At 46.7% G+C, this 20,136-nt stretch overlaps 1 protein-coding gene across 2 annotated transcripts in view; it reads right to left on the bottom strand.

The window, feature by feature from the left end:
• The window catches only part of XAB2 (XPA binding protein 2), a 200,784-nt gene extending 197,038 nt beyond the window's left edge, over positions 1–3,746 (bottom strand). The window contains exon 1 of one of the 2 annotated variants that reach the window (XM_069230363.1): positions 3,616–3,746. In XM_069230363.1, the coding sequence (XP_069086464.1) occupies positions 3,616–3,642 (27 nt within the window). In that variant the 5' untranslated portion in view covers positions 3,643–3,746. The remainder of the gene's footprint in view (positions 1–3,615) is intronic. The other variant, XM_069230364.1, reaches the window with a different exon arrangement.
• Positions 3,747–20,136: the final 16,390 nt, after the last annotated feature.

The following is a 20,136-nucleotide window of genomic DNA, read 5'->3' as shown; positions in this document are numbered from 1 at the left end:
TATTTGTTTTAGGCCATGCAGCTTGAATTAGTCCCTTCCCTTGCCAAAACCTTATTTACAGTATCCTGCAGAGTGCTCCCTTTCTATAAACAGGCCTGTAAATCTTGCTCTTATCTTATCATATTTGCTGTGCATTCAAAGAACAAAGTCAAATGTCAGGCTCTGTCTTCAGTGGGAACTTAGTGTTTACTTTCCTTTCTCTGACTTCAAAGTGAGAGGATTTATGCGAAAATCTTGCAGGATACTGGGGTTAGGAAAGAGTTTTTTCTATCACATGACAACATTTAAATAAACTTCAGAATATAATCAGAATTAGAAGTACAAATCAAGCACATTTTGTGTTAATTCTGAACTGTGCTGGAAACAAATACCTTTACATGATTAAAACAAATCATTGTATTAGGGATGCAATTTCCACACATCATCGTCTGTGCACAGTATAGTTCGATTTGAAAAGCTGTATATCTGTGCAAATGTAATGGTCATTTCAATCAAAAATGTGTTGTCTGTAATGGCAGTGTGTTAGCATATCATCCATACTGCACTCCACTCTGCTCTGCACCACTACACGCCACTGCACCCTACTCTGTATCACTCTACTTTACTCCACTCCATGCCACTGCACTCTTCTCCATTCGCAACCACTCCACATTATGCCACTGCACTCCATGCTACTTCACACTATGCCTCTCTACTCTACTCTGTACCACTCTACTCTATGCCACTGCACTTTACGCCTCTCTACACCACTGCGCTCTGCTCGTCTGCACGCCATACCACACTCCAGTCTAGGCAACACCAATCTAATCCGCACAACTCCACTCTGCACCACTGCACTCTATGCTAATGCACTTTACTCTGTAACACTCAACTCTATGCCCCTGCACTCTACATCAATACACTGTACATCAATTTAATCTACTCTGCACCTCTGCACTCTATGCCACGGCATTCTACAATACTTTACTCTATGCCATCCCACTCTATGCCACTTTATGCAACTCCCCTCTAACCTGCACATCTCCACTCTAAGCCACCTCACTCTACTGTGAAATAATCTACTCTATGCCACTGCACTCTATGCCACTGCACCTCTCCACTCTATGCAACTGCACTCAACTCTGAAACAATCTATTCTACGCCACTGTACTCTATACCACTCTGACCACTGCACTCTAGTTCAACGCACTCTACACCACTGCAAGCTGACACTCTGCAACACTGCACTGGCCGCCACTATACTCTACACCACTCTGCTTTGTACTACTGCATTCTGCACCAATATACTCTATTCCACTGCATTCTATGCCACTCTACTCTGCCCAATGCCACTCTATGCAACTGCACTCTACACCAGTGCACTCTAAACAACTGCACTGTATGCCACTGCCCTTTACTCTGCACTGTTCTCTGTACCACTCTACACCACTGCACTGACACTCTACTCTGCAACGCTGTACCACTCTATGCCACTGCACTCTAGGCACCATACTCTACACCACTCTACAATACTCCACTCTGCACAACTCTACACCACTGCACTCTATGCCACATGAGTCTACTCTGCACTCTATGACACTGCACCACTCTGCATTACTGCACTCTCTGCTACTCTATTGTATGCCACTCTACTCCACTGCACTCTATGTAACTCTACCCCATGCCACTCTATGCCACTGCACTCTGCGCCAAGGCACTCTAAACAACTGCACTGTACACCACTGCCCTCTACCCTGTACCAGTGTACTCTATGCCACTGCTCTCTGTGCCACTCTACTCCACATCACTGACACTCTACTCTACAGCGTTGCACTCTCCACCACTGCACTATACACCAATGCACTATGTACTACTCCATTCTATGCCACTGCACTCTATACCACTCTACTCTGCATCACTCCACAGCACTTTGCTCTACTCTGCACCACTCTACACTACGCCACTGCACTCCCTGCAACGTGAGCCTACTCTGCAATATATGCCACTGCACCACTCTACACTACTGCTCTCTCTGCCACTCTATTCTATGCCACTCTACTCCACTCTACGCCACTCTACTCTGTCCCACGCCACTGCACTCTAAACCACTGCACTCTACGCTAACGCACTCCAAACAACTGCACTGTACCCCACTGCACTGTACTGTGCACCACTGGGCTCTACGCCACTGCTCCTATGCTACTCTACTCCACTCCACACCACTATGCCACTAGCTTTAAGCCATGCTGAACAGCAGCTACTCTGGTGTATAACATGGCTAATGGCTAAAACACATTAGCAAAACCAATAACTCTTTTGTAGACGAGACCTATTGCTTTGCCAATGTTTGTTAGTACTATGAGGTACCAAAGTACCTGGAAGAACTGTGAAAAATACAATTACATCATAATAAAGGCTGCTACAAAATGCGCAAATACATTTCGGTTCAATAAAAAAAATAAAAAAGTGCTTCTCAAATACAAATTTGAATAATATACAGTTTATATCTAGTACTAAACATTTTTATAACACTCCATTAAAACCACACACTCCACAGCTCACCTTGGAACACCATTACAATATCTCTCTAAAAGAAATATCTTTGCCACCCGAAAACTTCAAGTGACTCCTTTTAGTAAAGTCAATGCAGGTTTTCAAGCCCCTTTGTATTTGAAGATTTACCAGTTGCCCACATTTGCATGTCTTTAGGGAAGGATACCCCATGGCAAGAAGGTCCCATTCTTATCTGTCTGCCCCTCCCTCAGAGCACTGGAGACTCCCGGGCACACGAGACTCCCTTGCCTTCCAGTCTGGCTGGGGAAACTGATCTGCCCATAATTTCGACCTGCCTCCGTTGCCCTTTAGGTGAAAGGCTAAAATTACGGACAAATGCCGTAGGTTAAAGCTTTCATCACGGACAACGGACAGCAGGGCGAAATTACGGACAGTCCGTGAAATTTACGGGCGGGTGGTCACCAGACTCTAGCCTATTACCTTCCGACTCAGGATCGTCTACGATTGCCAGTGCCGATTACTACCCAATAAATTGTAGAACTGTCAGGACTACCTCCTGCCTCAGCGATTCTGGTGCTGGTATCTCCAACTGCAGGGTAATCGAAAACTAGTAGTACTGACATTTTTAATGAGCGTTGTAAGAATGTGTCAGTTCTACATTATTTACCAGTGTATTTTTAAACTGGCAGTTTTACAGCTTATTCAACAACATTCTTGAGCTGGTGGCACTAACTGCTACCCCGTATTATTCGAGACAGTCGACAATAAGTGCTTCATTGCAAGTAAATCCTGACGGCTGCACCCCTACCATTTATAGTACTACCATGTTCATTGTGTAGCCTGCATGACGCTCCTCAGCTCCAGGAACTACCCGTTGCCTTTACACATCAGAGTACTGCAAGTAATGCCTAACCAGAGAGTTCTCGAGGCCGTAGCCTTGCGGTCCTTAAAAAAATCAAAGGCTATACTCCGTGGCTCGTGGAAAAGCCTTTGGCGGGGCATTCCGGGACGACTAAAAGTTTAGTAGAATTTTTGTAAACTGTTGCTAGAGTGCGTGCGGGAACTCGCAGTTTTAGACAGCACGCTTCAACCGCCCACCTTTCCTTTCCTTTAAAGACTTACGAAACTGAGCTCTGGCTTCCCCGGCATCCTCCTACAGTCCGGGTTTGCGCCACCAGTGTGTCTCGCACGGCTGAAGTATACCTTCCTGGCGATGGCTGATGATGTACTTGGAGGCTAGATGAGCAGCTAGAATATGACGTTCCATTCACGGACATCGGCAAGGGCGCCATATTTGGCCAGGCTAATGTCTATAATCATGACACTGGCGGCCATTTTGAAACGGATTGTGTTCTTTATCCCCCGCCCATGTGTCACTAAGCAGAAATTCAGCTGTATGGTTAGTTTCGGTTAAACGCAGGAATACCTCTTTATGTGTATTAGTGGTTCCTGTGTAGTACGGCATAGCGGGCAAAAACAGAGACAAGAATACAGACCCAAGAGATTTCCCGTGGCAGGCACCTTTGCAAGAATTTCTCATCTCACTGTTTTTCAGAATGCGGAGTATAGCTACGCCAAAGAATGGTCCTCGGACACGAAATAAGATACGCGCGGTCTAACATTATTATCAAAACCTCTTCAAACCTTCAGTGAACGTAAAGGGATTGGAGATTACGTAGTGTCTGACTGGGGTTGCGTTAGTTCCCCTCAACCCACCTGTCTACAGTATATCGTAGTGTAGACACATAAGGATGAATTATAACAAGTCCATTCATTTCATGGCGCACAGCGTGGTTCCTGTGCAGGTGGAGGAATGGATATGGATTAACTTTGAACTTTATATTTTAACGCCTAATTGATGCTGTTGCAGTCTTGCTGACTGCAGAGGGGTTATTTGGCACCAAATCAGGAAACAATGTTCCGGCCCAGTAACTTGCTTTTTAATAGTATTTTTGGTGGGCGCATGAGAAGCAAGCATTGGCAAAAGCAATAGGTATGGGTGGCATCATTGGCCGCCAGCCTTCAGGCAATTCTTTTGTCATGGTTATTGCAAAACTTTGTTTGGTAAGCTGCCGGGCTGTGATTATATCTAAAACAACGTGGGCCAAAGGCAAAGTGATTTTCTGGTCTAAAAAAAGTACACATTGCCATGGTGCACCTGGCACAGAAGGGAACTGCTTTGTGTATGGATGTGCTCCTTGTTAAAGGACAGCATGCAGGAACTCATTGAACTCAATCAGTGGCTGAAATATTGTATTGTATTGTAATAGTATTTATATAGCGCTTACTACCCCTGATGAGGCGTCAAAGCGCTTTTCGGCAAGTAGCACGCTACTCCGTAACCCAGAAGAAATTAGTGGTGGATTAGTATAGGGAAATATGAGTACAGTTTTAGTATTTTTATGAGTTAATTTGAGCTGTAGATATGTGAGTTTGTTAGTTGGATTGACTGGAGTAATGGAGGGTAGAGGAGGGAAGAATCTAGAAGTGTTACTTAGGAGTTTATAGTAATAGGATGAGGCTTGAGATGAGTAAAGGGGGGTGGAGGAGGGAAGAGTCTGTGGAAAGGGTTGTGGAGATCGTAGTAGCAGGAGGGGGTTTGAATGAGTCAAAAGGTGAGATAAATGAGGGAGAATTTAGTAGGGTTGTTTGGGAGATCATGGTAGTAAAATGAGGTTTGGGTGATTTAGATGTGGAAGAGAAGGGAACAGCTTAGGCAGGGTTATTTAGGAGATGAAAGTAGGCTAACATTGCCCCCTGATGCATGCCGGAGTAGGTATAAGAAACATGTGAATGACACTAATGGATGAAGTCTGTCTTAATACCTATAAGTAATTATGTTATACATACTTTTAGTAAAATGAACAGGTCTAGGCTAACACAGACCAAAACAAGTTAGTAGTCTTGCTATGCTCGCCTTTGAGAAAGAAGTGAAGAAATTAAGGAAGGAAGGCAGGTAAAAATGGAAAGACAGACAGACAAAAATTAAGGAAGGGCAAAAAACATGAATGGAAGAAGACAAAATGGTAGAAAGGAAAGGGGTAAAAAGGGAAGGAAGGCAAAAAAAGGAAGGGCGAAGGAAAGAAGGCAAGTAGAAGGAAGAAAGAAAAAGGAAAGGAGGCATGAAGAAAGAAAAGGAAGAAAGGGCAAAACGAATGAAAGAAGGGAAGACAGAAAAATAGAACAAATGAAAGCATAAGGAAAGAAAAGAAGTTAGAAAGCAGGAAAAGAAAGAAAGGGTAAAAAAGAAAGAAGGAAAGAAAAAAGGGAGGAATGCACCGAAGAAAGGAAATAGAAAATGAAAAAATAAGGCAAGACATAAAAAAAGGCAACAAAGGAAAGAAGGCAAAAAGCAAGAAAGGAAGAAAGAAGGCAAAAAGAAGGAAAGAGGGCTGGAAAGGGAGAAAGAAGGGAAAAAGTAAAGAAGGAAAGAAATAAAGATGCAAAAAAGAAAGAAAAAAGGAAACAATAAAAGGCAAAATAGATAAAAAAGATGGATACATAAAGAATGAAAGAAAAAAGGAAGGGAGGAAAACAAAAAGGCAAGAAAGAACGTATGACAGAAAGAAAAGCTAGAATGAAAGAAAAAAGGAAGAAGGCAAAAAAGAAAGAATGAAGGAAAGAAAAAAGGATAAAATAAGAGAAAACAAGAAATAAAAAAGAAAGAAAGGTGAGAAAGTAGACCAAAGAAGAAAGGAAAGAGGGTTCACAGTGTAAAGTGGGATAAGACTTTTAAAGAACTATTGGTGAAACCGAGTCCAGGAACACAATATGTTGTTGTGTGAAATAGCAGCCGTCCACTTCAAAAGACATTTACAACAGTATTGGAAGAAGACAGGAACTTCTTCGTTGGTACAAAAAGATCCATGTACAGGTTCCCAAAGCTCCAAAATGTCTCTCCAAACATTTACCTATTATTATTATTATTAGATATTTGTAGAGCACATGGCTACCCGGAGGCCTCCCAGCGCTGATGCAGGACCATTAAACAGACAAGGCTGACAAATTATAAAGGAAAGAGAAAAGTCTTGAGCTTTTTACGAAACTGAAGTTCTGAGTTTCCTAGTCGAAGCTCCAATGGTAAAGAATTCCATTGGTGACCCGCCTTGAAGGCAAAAGACCTGCCTCCCCATCTTGCTTTGTTAAACCAAAGTGTATTGATCAAGGAAGCAGAGGAGGATCTAAGTGATCTCTGGGGGATGTAGGGAGTTATAATATGCCTAAGGAAGGCCGTACCCCTATTGTGGAGTGCACAATGCACGTAGCAGGTGGCTTTAAAATTAATGCGCTGTTCAATGGGGAGCCAATTAAGAGAACCCAGAGCAGATTTAACCGAGTGGTGTCTCAGGATACCCATTAAAAGGTGGGCAGCAGCATTCTGCGCCACCTGTAGTCTCTTTAGCACATAAGAAGGGGAACTGAAGAACAAACATTCCCATTGTCCAGGCGAGACAGTATCAGAGCCTGGACAATGAGCCTTTTGGCTGCAAAGGGAAGAAATGGGAACATTTTCCTAAAGGTCCTCAGTAAGTAAAAACAAGTAGCCACCAGTTTCTTCTAGTGGCATTCCATTGTGAGACGATAGTCCAGCCAAAAACCTAGACTCTTTATATTATCTTTAGTCAAGGGAAGGTCATTTAGTCCAACTGAAACTGAGGCAGGAGGCTTCAGACATGAACATTTTCCTATCAGCATAACCTCTGTTTTTTCCTCATTTAACTTGAGTTTGCTGTTCGCCATCCATCTAGCAACAGCAAACAGGCACAAAGAGAGAGTGGCAAAATCTGAGTTGGTCCCAGTAGAAAAGGAAAAAAACAATTGAGTATCATCGGCATAGGACACAAGAGACAATCCATGGGGTTCCACGATCTTTGCCTGGGGGGCCATATAAATATTGAAGAGCGTAGGGCTTATTGAAGAACCTTGTGGAACCCCGCAGGTCAGTGGGAAAATGTCAGAATAATATGATTGATTCAGAACTTGAAAAGTTCTTTGACTTAGGTATGAGGCAAGCCAATTAAGGCAGGTGCCTTTGGTTCCTATTTGAGAGGCTCTGCGAAGAAGAACATTATGATCTACTGTGTCAAAGGTGGCACTCAGATCCAGTAGAATGATTGCTGCATATCCACCAGCATCCACACGTCGTCTGGTGTCTTCAGTGACAGCCAACAAGGCTGTTTCGGTGCAGTGGAGCGGTCTAAATCCCATTTGGGTGTTATGAAGAAGATTGTGTTCCTCTAGAAAACCTGACACCTGAGAGTTGATATGTTTCTCAATTATTTTTGACGCAACGGGAAGAAGAGCAATTGGTCTATAGTTGGATAGTAAAGCTGTGTCAAGATTAGTTTTTTTTAGTTGAGGCTTAACTACCGCATGTTTACAATGTTGTGGGATATGCCCATGTAACAGCAAGTAATTCAAAATGTTAGTTAGCACCAGTGATACAACTTCAGATCCTAGAGCTAAAATGAAAGGAGGGGAAGGGTCCAGAAGAGATCCGGATATTATGGAGCCCAGATGTTTGTCTTCTAGATCTTTAGTCAGAGGCTGGAAGACTGTGAGTGAGGCTTGAGGGGCCTGGTGGTCAGGATGAAGGACAAACTCATCCTCACTGAGGTTATTACTAGGAAGAGTTGCCTAAATATCAGCAATTTTCTTTTGGAAAAAACAGGCTAATTCATTACTATGTGCCTGAGAGCCCTCTACTGTGTTATTGACCTGGGGAAGTTTAGTAAGTTCCTCAAAAATAGAGAACATCTCTCTAGGAGAGTGTGAGGAGCGTTTGATCCTGGAGGTATAGTGGGAGGCTTGTGCCGCCTTAATTTCCAGGTGGAAAGACCGAATCATATTCCTATAGTCTCTTCTGAGGCCAGGGTCATATGATTTCCTCCACTTTCTCTCCATCTGCTTACATTCTTTTTTTAGATCCAGCAAATTGGGAGTAAACCAAGATGAGTTCTTTTTCCGAATGGTCTTGAATATAGTTTTAGTGGGTAAAATGATATCTAGAGACTTCGAAATCCATTTGTCAAAGCCCTCTGCTGTATAATGTTGGGGAAGAGAAGAGGAGGCAAACTGGTTCATTAATGTGTTTATCCAATCATTTTTTTTCAGCTTTGACCACAGACGTACTGTTAATTTAGCACAAGGCTGATGGTTTACAGGAGGTTGGGTGGGGAGTGTAAGTACAATTAGACCTTGGCATAGTTAGGTTTTGAGAGGAGGGAAAAACTCTGTTCAGAACATCTCCCTCTGTCTTGTTCAGATGCTTGGTGTAGAATGCTGCAATTTGCAGTAGTTGCTTCTCCACCCACAATGCCAGAGAGCAAGCCATTGTGTTCAGAGACTGTGAATTGGTGCTGCCTTGGTGATTGTTATAGGTCATTGTCATCAAGTTGTTGGACCTTACCTTTGAATTGAAGTGAAGCAGCAAAGACATGAAATGAAGAAGGGCTCTGGCTACAGATGTTAATTTCCTTCAATTCGACAACCTTGATGTGCCTGCCAGATTCCATCATGCTTTATCTGACAGACTCCCCAGTGTAGCAACCCATACTAAGATACTGGCATTCATCGTCAGGGGTTGAGAAGGATCTGAATGCATCAAAACTCCACTATTCAGACTGTCCATATCTAGCCACCATTGACGAGATAACTTGATATCCACTGACAGAAGCACTTTCCTCTCCAAACCTCGCAGGTAAACCTCTATGGGGGTCATTCCGACCCCGGCGGTCGGGGATGCGGGAGCACCGCCAACTGGCTGGCGGTCCCACCGCAGGGCATTCTGACCGCAGCGTTTTTTTGCCGCGGTCAGACCAGGAAAACCGGCGGTCTCCCGCCGGTTTTCCGCTGCCCTGGGAATCCCACATGGCGGCGCAGCTCGCTGCGCCGCCATGTGGGATTCCGACCCCCTCACCGCCATCCTGTTCCTGGCGGTTCCGACCGCCAGGAACAGGATGGCGGTGAGGGGTGTCGTGGGGCCCCTGGGGGCCCCTGCAGTGCCCATGCCAATGGCATGGGCACTGCAGGGGCCCCCGTAAGAGGGCCCCACTTTGAATTCCAGTGTCTGCTTTGCAGACACTGGAATTCGCGACGGGTGCCACTGCACCCGTCGCACCTTCCCACTCCGCCGGCTCCATTCGGAGCCGGCTTCCTCGTGGGGAGGGGTTTCCCGCTGGGCTGGCGGGCGGCCTTCTGGCGGTCGCCCGCCAGCCCAGCGGGAAAGCCAGAATGGCCTCCGCGGTCTTTCGACCGCGGAGCGGCCATATGGCGGCTCCCTCCAGGCGGGCGGCGACCGCCGCCCGCCGGGGTCAGAATGACCCCCTATATCTGTGAAGATGCTATAACAGTTGTCTCAAGTGAAGCCTTACCCACTGAATAGTAAACTGTACGCTGACATATTGTAATTATATTTTATATAGTGCTTACTACCCGTGATGAGGCGTTGAAGAGCTTTTCATCAAGCAGCACGCTACTCCTGTTGTGTGGCCCACACTTAGGCCTTTATTACGACTTTGGCAGTCTACTTGCAAGACTGCAGAGGTGGCGAGCGTAAAAAAACCACCTCGTTGGCGGTAATACGACCACCGTATCAAGAGTCACACTATGAAGACCACCAAAATACAGCCACAAAATCGACACTGCCAGGACTCAGGAGGAAGGGAATGAGGTGGCTCCACTACCAGAACCCCACGCTGACAACCTTCCACCCATCAGATTACAACCCACAGATCACCACAGCAGTTCTACCATAGCGGAAAACCATTGGCGGTCTGAACCACTGTGCTCAGAATACACTCCTGCCAGAGCACAACACCCAATTGGACAGTTTGAATACCCCATATTTGACACACATACACACACCAATCACACCTACTCACTGCACTACATAACACACCCACACAACCCACAATCCTTTGCAACTAAAACGACCAGCACATACACCAAGAAGTAACAAACCTATTACTCAGCACTCATACATCATAGGCAGATTTACAATCACAGTCATCACACACTACACAACTGCATAAACAACATTATACACAAATCACAACTATACACAAACACCACAATCAATCCGGACTCACAATAAAACACCCCATCCCACCAAGCACCCTACACTTCACCCTACATACACAACACCCACCCTCACCCACTACACAACCTCCATATCACGTCAAAAGCATCCACGCTTCAGTGATGAGTTAAGGGTCATTGTGGATGAAATCATCACGGTTGAGCCACAACTGTTTGGAGCACATGTACAGCAAACATCCATAGCCAGGAAAATGGAGTTATGGCAGAGAATAGATGACAGGGTCAACTCAGTGGGCAACCATCCATGCACAAGGGAGGACATTAGGAAGAGGTGAAATAACCTATGGGGGAAGGTGTGAGCCATAGCTTCACAACACCAGATAGCCATGCACAAGACTGGCGGTGGGTCCCCACCTCCCCCCACAGAGCTACCATTGTGGGAGAAGAAGGTATTGAGCATATGCATCGTGAAGGCCTGACTGGAATACCCAAAGGACTGGACTCTGGTTTAACTAACACTCCCCTGGCACTAAACGACCTGTACAGCTTGCGTCCTCACCACCCAAACACTTCCCAATTCTCCCCATCTCCCACTATACCTCCCATCTTATCACCTAATGCCCGTCTCCTGCATGCCACACCACCCACGTGGCCCAATGCCCACACATTCCCTGCCAGGTACATGGACAGCACAGCCAATAACTACCACTACCACTCAGACAATGCATTAGCCCAGTGGTTCCCAACCTTTTGATTTCTGTGGACCCCCACTTTATCAATACTGGAACCAGGGGACCCCCACTGAATCATTATTTGAATCCGGGGACCACCCTTTTAGTCATTACTGAAAGCTGGGTCCCTAATCTTTTCGCAGACCCCCTGAGGAGGTTTTGCAGACCCCCAGGGGTTCCCAGACCAGAGGTTGGGAACAACTGCACTAGTCCATCCACAGCAATATGTGCAATGTGCACTCCATATCACAACAGCAAAGCTTCACCTATCATTGCTATTGCTGGGAATCAAGTCAAGCCACTGTATGCATCAGACAAAGAGATAACCTATAACACTGCCACCATTTAACCCCTTCTTACTTCATCCACAGGTTCCTCTGTCACTGACACCATGAAGAGGATGCCAGAGATAGCTAGCCCTCCTCACGATGGTGAGGACAATGCCGCAGGATGTCTGGACATTGACGACCTACCTGGCCCATATGGGAACCCCTGGTCAGTCTACCACTCCCTGCCTCATCCTGCCCACATCAAAACCCCACCCTTTGGCACCAATATCACAGCCAAGCCTTCATCCACAAACCTGTGTCCCAAGGACTGTACAATTAATTGTGTGCCCACAGTACAGGGACCTGAGTCACCCCCTGACACCCAAGACAATGAAGGATCTGCTAACAGTGGGAGTGGGCACACCGTACCAGGGACAAAGGCACATGGAGGCAGTGGGCATGGGAGGGGACCTGTGGGCCAGAGAATGGGGCAGCCAAGGCAGTCACCTGACCAGGAAGCCATCTCCTAAGTCCTGGGAGCATATCATCAATCCCTGGGCAGGATGGGCCAGTTAACCATGTTGGGGTAAAACCAGAGGCTGCAGAGGGAATACAACAGGAAGGTGATGCAGCAGTGTCAGGCCTACAATGCCACCATGGCCACTATTGCAGGAGTGCACAAGGACATCAACACCACCCTCCATGCTTCTCCCACCCACCAGCAGGCCCCTTCCACTAGGTGAATCACATCAGAGCCATCTACATCTGCGGCTGCTATTGGAATGGAGGCTCTGCAAGGGGAACCCCAGGCCTCAGGTACCTCTCTCTCCGTAGCTGAAGAACTCCCCCACAAAAGTGGATGTCCATCCAGGCAGAGACCAAACGCACTGCCAGGAAGTGACCCTCTCCTGATTACACTCCCTTGTTTGCCACTGAGACTCTGTGTCGACTGTGCACTAACATTACTCTATTTTCCAATGGACACTGGACCTGTGCCACCAACAGCTGTGCCACCAACTGTAAGGATACCATTTACCATGATCCATTCATCACCTGTTTGCCACTGTATGCACCGTAAACACTTTGGATCACAGCAACTGCATTTTTGTCTTTGCACACATCCAAATGCTTGCTCTGCAAAATGTCATGTGGGTATGGCCCCCTAATCCAACAGGCAGTGAAATGGATTGCAGAGGGAGGCATCCTCTGCAGGAGACACAGTACAACAGAAATGGCCCAGGGTAGATGTAAGGGAGTCACCAGTACAGCCACATACCACAGTAAATCCAAATATCCATTCTGCAAAAAGGTCATGACAAAGACTACCATCAGTTCTGTAGGCACGGTACCACACAAAGCACATACGCAGTACATAGTTGTTCTGTCCAGTGTAGAGAGCCATTTAAACAGGGCACAACAAATATCACTTCCATATCACCAGTCTCAGGTAAGACATCATAAAACACACTCGCTGCCATCTGTATTACGCTAAACTGAACTCTGTGAACAGTAACCAAAGGCCAATTAACTTTAATGGATCAACCAATATGTAGGAGTGCCAAGGATGAACAGGACACAGTCACTTTGTTGGAATGACATGAGAACAGGAGAATGCAGACACACACAATACAGGGCTGTCAATTGGAGATGTCAATCTTGCAACCTGCAGAGTGTACACAGTAGAGAAGATACATATTCAGTCAGCAGCTTGCATGCATTCAGTCACCTCACACATAGGGATAGGTACCTTTTACACCACCACTGATAAGCCAAATCAGGAGGACCATTGATAAGCAAAGTATGTTTAAATAGTACACATGCAAATACATACACAGCATTCCTGTATGTCACTGGAAGTACTGATTGATGAGCTCTGCCCTGGAGTCAGCTGCACCTTCCTCATCTGCCTTCTTATCACTTTCCGCTCCTGCATCACCAGCCACTGGTCCTGCTGCCTCCTCCTCATCAGCAAGTAAGGTTATCTGATGTCTCAGGGCCAGATTGTGAAGCATGCAGCAGGCAACTATGATCTGCCATACATTCTTGGGACTGTAGAGGAGGGTACCCCCAGAGATGTGCAGACACCTGAATCTGGCCTTCAGGAGCCCAAATGTTCTTTCTATTACATGTCTTGTCCTGCCGTGGGCATCACTGAAACAGTTTCCCTTCACCCTTCACCAGTGACAGGGTACCTCACTGGTGTTAACAGCCAGGGAAGGTTAGGATAGCCAGAGTCACCTGTGTGCACAGAGGTAGGACCTGTCACAATGCAGGTACAGACACAGGGAAGATTGTGATGACAGGTATCAAAACAGAAAGACACATCCATTTGCATACATACCAATGAGCTAAGCTCTCTCTCTCTCTGTAGTCGTGCCATCATGTTGGTGATATTGCTGTTCCTCAGAATGTAGGAGTCATGCACAGATCCAGGAAACTTGGCTGTCACTTGGGAAATGTATTGGTCTGCCACTCTCACCAGATGAACATTGATGGAGTGGTAGTTTTTCCTTTTCCCAAACACATGTTCATTGGCACTGGGAGAAACAAAGACTACATAGGTGCCATCTATGGGCCCTGTCACATGAAGGATGTGTCCTACATCATAGAAGTCTGCCTTCACATAGGGCAAATCCCCTTGTTGGGAGAACCTGATGTAGCTGTCCATGTGTTTCAGTAAAGCACACAGAACATCCTTCAGCACAAGACTGAACATGGGTTGTGACATCCCTGCTACCAAGTTCACTGTAATCTGAAAGGAGTCTGTGGCAAGAAAGTGTAGCACTGACAGAACTTGAACTGTGGGAGGGATGGCATAGGGATTACTTATGAGAGGCAGTAGATCAGGCTCCAACTGGGTACATAGATCCATGATGGTCTGACTATTCAGACGATAAGTTTGAATTATATGCCTCTCCTTGAGAGGTTGCAAGGTCCACTAACGGACGTGCAATGGTGCATGTCTCAAAATCCTCATTACATGGTATCTAGGATAGAAAGGAGAGATTGTACAATGTGATATGCACTCCACACATGTTAGCACTACATATCATTGTCACATAAACGTAACCCTGTTAACATACCAGCCATATGACGCAACTGTGTCATGCATGTCACATGTATGAGTCAAACCAAGATGGCACAACATAGGAGGCCTACTACGCATTCAGCTGTTAAAAGTGTGTGGCACACTTATTTAGCTGCATCAACATATGTTATATGCAGAAAATGGCAGCCGCCTGTCCTGTAGCACTGGACAGATGAAGGTGACCTAAGTCCGCTGGCGTATGTCGTCATGGTGGTAGGTGGTCGCAACTGCCACGCAACTTCTCATTGGATAACATTGCTGCCTATGGGTGACTGGGGCCAATGGCGATCACCACTGGCGGTGACGGTCCTGTTCCCGACAGCCATTTTCTGTAGCCTTGCTCAATTGACTCCTGACACTACTGCAAACAAGACCTCCACTACATGAGCTGCTGTGTACTGTCTCTGAGAGCCATCATACCATGTCCTGCAGGTGATAGAGCCCCAGCCTTCGCCCAAGAAAAGCTTGAGAAGCTGGTGGAAGGGATCCTTACCCTGTATGGACAACTGTATGAGGCATCCGAGGAGAAGGTGAGCCCAATGCCATAGTCATGTGTGATAGGGGTGTGTGTGAGGATGAATGCCGTACTCGATCCAGTCATGGGGTAAATGCATGCAGGGGGCGTGAAATAAATGGGTGTGATGCGTTAGGATGGGTATGTGTGGGCACTGGGTGGGTCTGATGTCTATAGTGCAGTGTTCTTGCTATGGTGCCTGTCTACATGACTTTCTTCTTCTGTCTGTGTCACAAATGCAGGTAAATGCCCATCAGAAAAAACCCATTGCCAAGCAAGTGCGGACCCTGGGGGACCATGTTCGGCAGAGCACCCATTGTCGCAAGCGGTGGGAGGACCTGAGACGCTGGCCCCGGAAGACCATGGGGGCCCAGCTAGGAAAGTCCTCCCAACAAGGAAGCGGGGCCCGTCGGACCATTACCCCCCCTAATGGCCTGCATTTTGGCAGTGGCCTACCCTTAGCTAGACAGGCATTTGAGGGCAGCACAGCAGGCACAAGGGGGTGAGTAATCACTGTATCCTGGGACTTGGCTGGCCTTAAATGGGTTTGGGTGCCTCATTCATGGCAGAGTGGCATTGTAGTACATGCTACATGTGTATCAACATTAGGAAATGGTAAATTGGCACCCTGGCAGAGTATATTTTGTAGATGTGTCTCCATGCATAACAGTCATTGGATGTAAATCTCCCTGTTCCCTACCTCTCCATGTCAGTTATGTGGTGATGCACTAATGACATAGGCACATGTGTGACTCCTTCCTGGCCATATAATGGATATGAGTGTCAGTATTACCCTCAGCATTGTGTATGATTATCTCCTGCCATCTGCATCAGTGGCTCTGAGGTGTCAATCCACTGCCATCTGTGTAGCCTACCTGCATATGCGACTGTGTGACTCTTCTTTATGTCTGGGACTTGTTAAATCATGTACTGGTTATGGATATTGACAGATTGTGGGCATGGCTTAATAGTTCCACCACAAAACTGGTCTTCAGGTGACAGGTTTATTGGCCTGATGGCTGACTGGGCATATATACGTGCTCTGCTGACTATAGAGACTGTGTAGGTAGGTAACGTGGGATTTAGAAACATGTTGAAATGATGAAGTCTGATTGCACAGAATATGCATTCCTAGGAGCAATACTTGTAGGGATGCAGCCTTCCAAACTATGGATTAGTATTGGAGGTAGTAAGTGCCCTGGGAGGACCCTTATGTGTCACCATGCTGACAAAGCCCTAGCTACTCCTATGCTGCATTGCTGATTGACTGCCTACTTCATGTTGACATGGATGCCTAAGGCCACTTCTGATGGCCTGTGACTCTTACAGCTTGCTTTGGCTATTAGGTAGTGGCAGATTAGGAGTAGTTTGGGTATTGAATGACACATGGCGTGTTGAGGTAAAGATGATTTTGTATCCTGTCTACTCAGGATGCTTAAGTGTTAGTTGGATGTGTATTAGGTGTACTAGCAGTGGTGTTAGTTCATGTGTACCTACTGCATGCAAGTATTTACCCCATGTGATGTGTGTTGCTTGGGCTCAGTGACAGGTTTTGCCATTTGTAGAATAGAGTGTTCAAGGGTGGAGTTGTCATTGTGCCTATTCCCACTGGTGTATCTGCATGTGCATGGCATGGGAGGTGGTTCACAATGTGGTATGTGTGTTCCAGTGGTTCATCTGTTGTGACACTGCACTCAGTGGATGTGTTAAGACGGTAAACATGTGGTACATGGCCCATAGTAGATGCACTTGGCAGTATGCTGAGTAGTGATATATGTGTTTTATGTCAGCAGCTCTAGCTCTGTGATAGGGCCTAACTACTCACATGTTTATACCACAGATTCACATAGTACACATCTGAAGTTAAGTGTTTGGGTGTCTGACTAGTACTGGCTAAATAAGAGTTGTCCTCCCCAATGGCATCACTATACTGAGTGGGCAGCCATGCCTGAGGACAGGTAGGTGGTGTGTGGTTTGTGAGTAGAGTTGTCTTCACTGTAATGTACATACTACAGGGGACATGGACTAATCACTGTTTTCACTGTAGTGGCCTGCTGTGTTATGTTGTGTCAGCTTCACATCTAATGGGTGATAGGTGTATGGAGAGGTAAGATGTGTATTCAGGCATTGTATTGATACTGAGTCCAGTGCATGCTGTGCCAGCTTCAAAGGCCATTAGTTGGTATCCTGGGGCTGGGTGTTGTAGTGTTGTCCTACTTAGTTATTGCTGTAGATGTGAGGGTTGGCAGAGAGGTGTAGGTAGTGCTGACATGCGATGCCCGTATGTAGGTTATGTATATTGTCAAATGCGATTGCCTTGCCATGATATGTATTGTGATCGATGTACATATTTACTTGTGTCAATGGGAGGTTTATGTTAGGCATTTTGCCCCTTATCTCTCTTTCTCTCCCCCTCCCTCCCTTTCTCTCTTTGTGTGCATCAGCATCGTCTGGTGAAGGAGAAGGGGCACAGGCGAGTGGGGAAGCAGCAGCCCACGGGACCCAGGAAGCTGGCATCAGCGACACTGAGAGACCCAGTGGGACAGAGGACAAGGGTACTGCCACGAGGGAGACTGGATCAGCCACATCTTCATTGGAATCCTCCTCCAGTAGACTCTCCCTGGCGGTGGCGGGCCTGGCACCACCCCAGCATCATCTTTGTCCGCCTCCCCACTTACTACCACTGCCCTCCCTGTTGCTCCCCACCCAGTTGCCCATGCCCGCTCACCCAGGAGGGTGGGCGTCTCCTTTGCCGCAGGCACCTCGTCCCTTGCCCTAGTCAGCCCTGCTGCCCTCAGTGAGGAGGCTATTGATCTCCTGAGGTCCATCTCTGTGGGTCAGTCGACTATCATGAATGCCATTCAGGGACTGGCACCTCAGGTACAACAGAGCAATGCATTCCTGGAGGGCATTTACGGTGCACTGGCTGGCCTATAGAGATGTTTTCAGGCTCTGGCCTCCACTCTGATGGCAGCCAGTCTCCCTTTGCCTACCGTCCCCCCTCCAACTACCTCTTCCCAAACCCCTCTCCCCATACCCTTGCAAAGCACTCATTCACACAGGCATGCATCCACCTCAACAGACAAGGTTTCCACAGACAAACATAAGCACCACTAGAACCACCAATGGCATGCACACAAGCAACAGCCACCTGCAGACACAACAACATCCACTCCCTGCACTGACTCCCCTGCCACCCCTTTCCTCACAGACACCTCACCAGACACACTTGCAGCCACCACAGCATCATTGTTGGATCCAGCCACAAGTCCCATCGTACCCACAGTCAGCACAAAATCAGACCCGCAAACATCGACCCCAGTCACCAAATCCACACCCACCACAACTACTGACACCCCCACATGCAACACATGTACCATACCTGCAGACACCACCCTAACAGACAGTCACCCATCCACCATGGCATTTCCCAGTACCTCCACCCAAAACACCTAAACGCCCGCACTCACCCACCTAACAGACACCCAGTAGACACAAGCATTCCATGCATGCACCTGTACCCAAGACATCCACCAAGACACATCTGACAACCACTCCCGAACCCTTTTGTCATGACCACCCCTGTATGTCAAAGAAACCTTTCCTCTTGGAGGTTTTCCTGTTCCCTACCCCTCTGTGAGACCCCCAAGCACTCTGTGTCCCTCCCTAAGTCCAGCCCTTCCACCTCCAAGTCCTCCACTGCCCCCTGGTTGGTGCCCATGCCCCTTCCCTTGCCAAGAAGTCTGCCCCTCCCAAGGCCAAGCACTCCCTCCCAAGCCCAGATCCAAGCCCAAGGACCTCCTCAAGCCCAGAGCCCCCTTACCCCAAACCCTGAGGTGCCTGCCTGCCTGCCCCCCTTGATGCCCCTACCCCGTGGAGGTCATTTTGTAGTCAGGAGTCAAGCAGGGGCACAGTGTAGTGCCATTTGTGCCTTTGTAGGCGTGGACATTGGACTGGCCAATGGCCTTATTTTTGTATATAGTTTGACATATTTTTAATCATGTTAGCCTTCTGAATACATCTGGACCAATATGTAGTTGGATTCTATGTTAACATGCTTGTCCTACCTTTCTTTCTACATGGCTGTTTGGTGTATGTGGGCCTCGGTTTGTGTGTGTGACATATGTGTTGGTTGTGCTTGCTGTTGTGCTTGGGCTGCATGGGTGTGTGTGGCCCTGCCATTGATCCCACTGTAAATGCTTTGTTTTGTTTGTTGATTATGTTTATGTGTGTTCCATGCATTTGCATAGCCAAAATGTGTACAGTAATAGTTGGCATGTGTGATGGTGGTGTGTGTCCTTGTGTGGTTGTTCTGTGTGCGATTGTGTGTGGTGTTGACTATGTCCCATGCGTTGTGTGTGGTGTGGGCATGGTGTGTTGAATTGTTCATTGAATGGCAGTGTGATTGAGTTGATTGGATTGTGGTGTTCTTACATATTGATGTATGTATGTGTTGTCAAATGGAGGTGTGCAATGTGAGTGCTTTGTGAAGCATTTGTGTAGGTGTGGTTATGATGTGGTTGTGTAAGTAGGTGTAGTTGTGTATGATTGTGTTGGACAGTGGTGGTGCTGTGTGTGTGTGGGTTGGTGTGTGTACAGCATGTGTGTTTTGGCCATGGTGTGTGTTGTTTGGGTGCACATGTGTGCGGTTTGTGTGTTTGTCTGTATATGTAGGTGTGTGTGTCTTTGTATGGGTGTGTGGTTACGTGTGTGTCCGTCCGTGGCAAGCCGTCCCGGATGTGTGTGTTGTGTGTGGGTGTTGTTTTGCTTTACTTTTGAATGAGCCAAGATATACACACTGAAAGCAGTTGAAAAGATTCTCTGGAATGCACTTCTTAATATGAAGAAGACATTTATTATAGCTTTTTGCGAGGTTCGTGAAGGAAGATTTGAACAGTAAAAAGTGTACTTTAAAAATGTGCAACAACAACGTAAGACCATGTTTAAATAATCTTCAGTCTATGAACAGCAAATATATACATGCAAGGATACAAACACTTA

The sequence above is a fragment of the Pleurodeles waltl genome, chromosome 4_2 (assembly GCF_031143425.1).
Source record: "Pleurodeles waltl isolate 20211129_DDA chromosome 4_2, aPleWal1.hap1.20221129, whole genome shotgun sequence".
Lineage (NCBI taxonomy): Eukaryota > Metazoa > Chordata > Amphibia > Caudata > Salamandridae > Pleurodeles > Pleurodeles waltl.
Note: the sequence above shows the minus strand (reverse complement) of the source record. Positions and strands in the feature narration are given on the sequence as shown.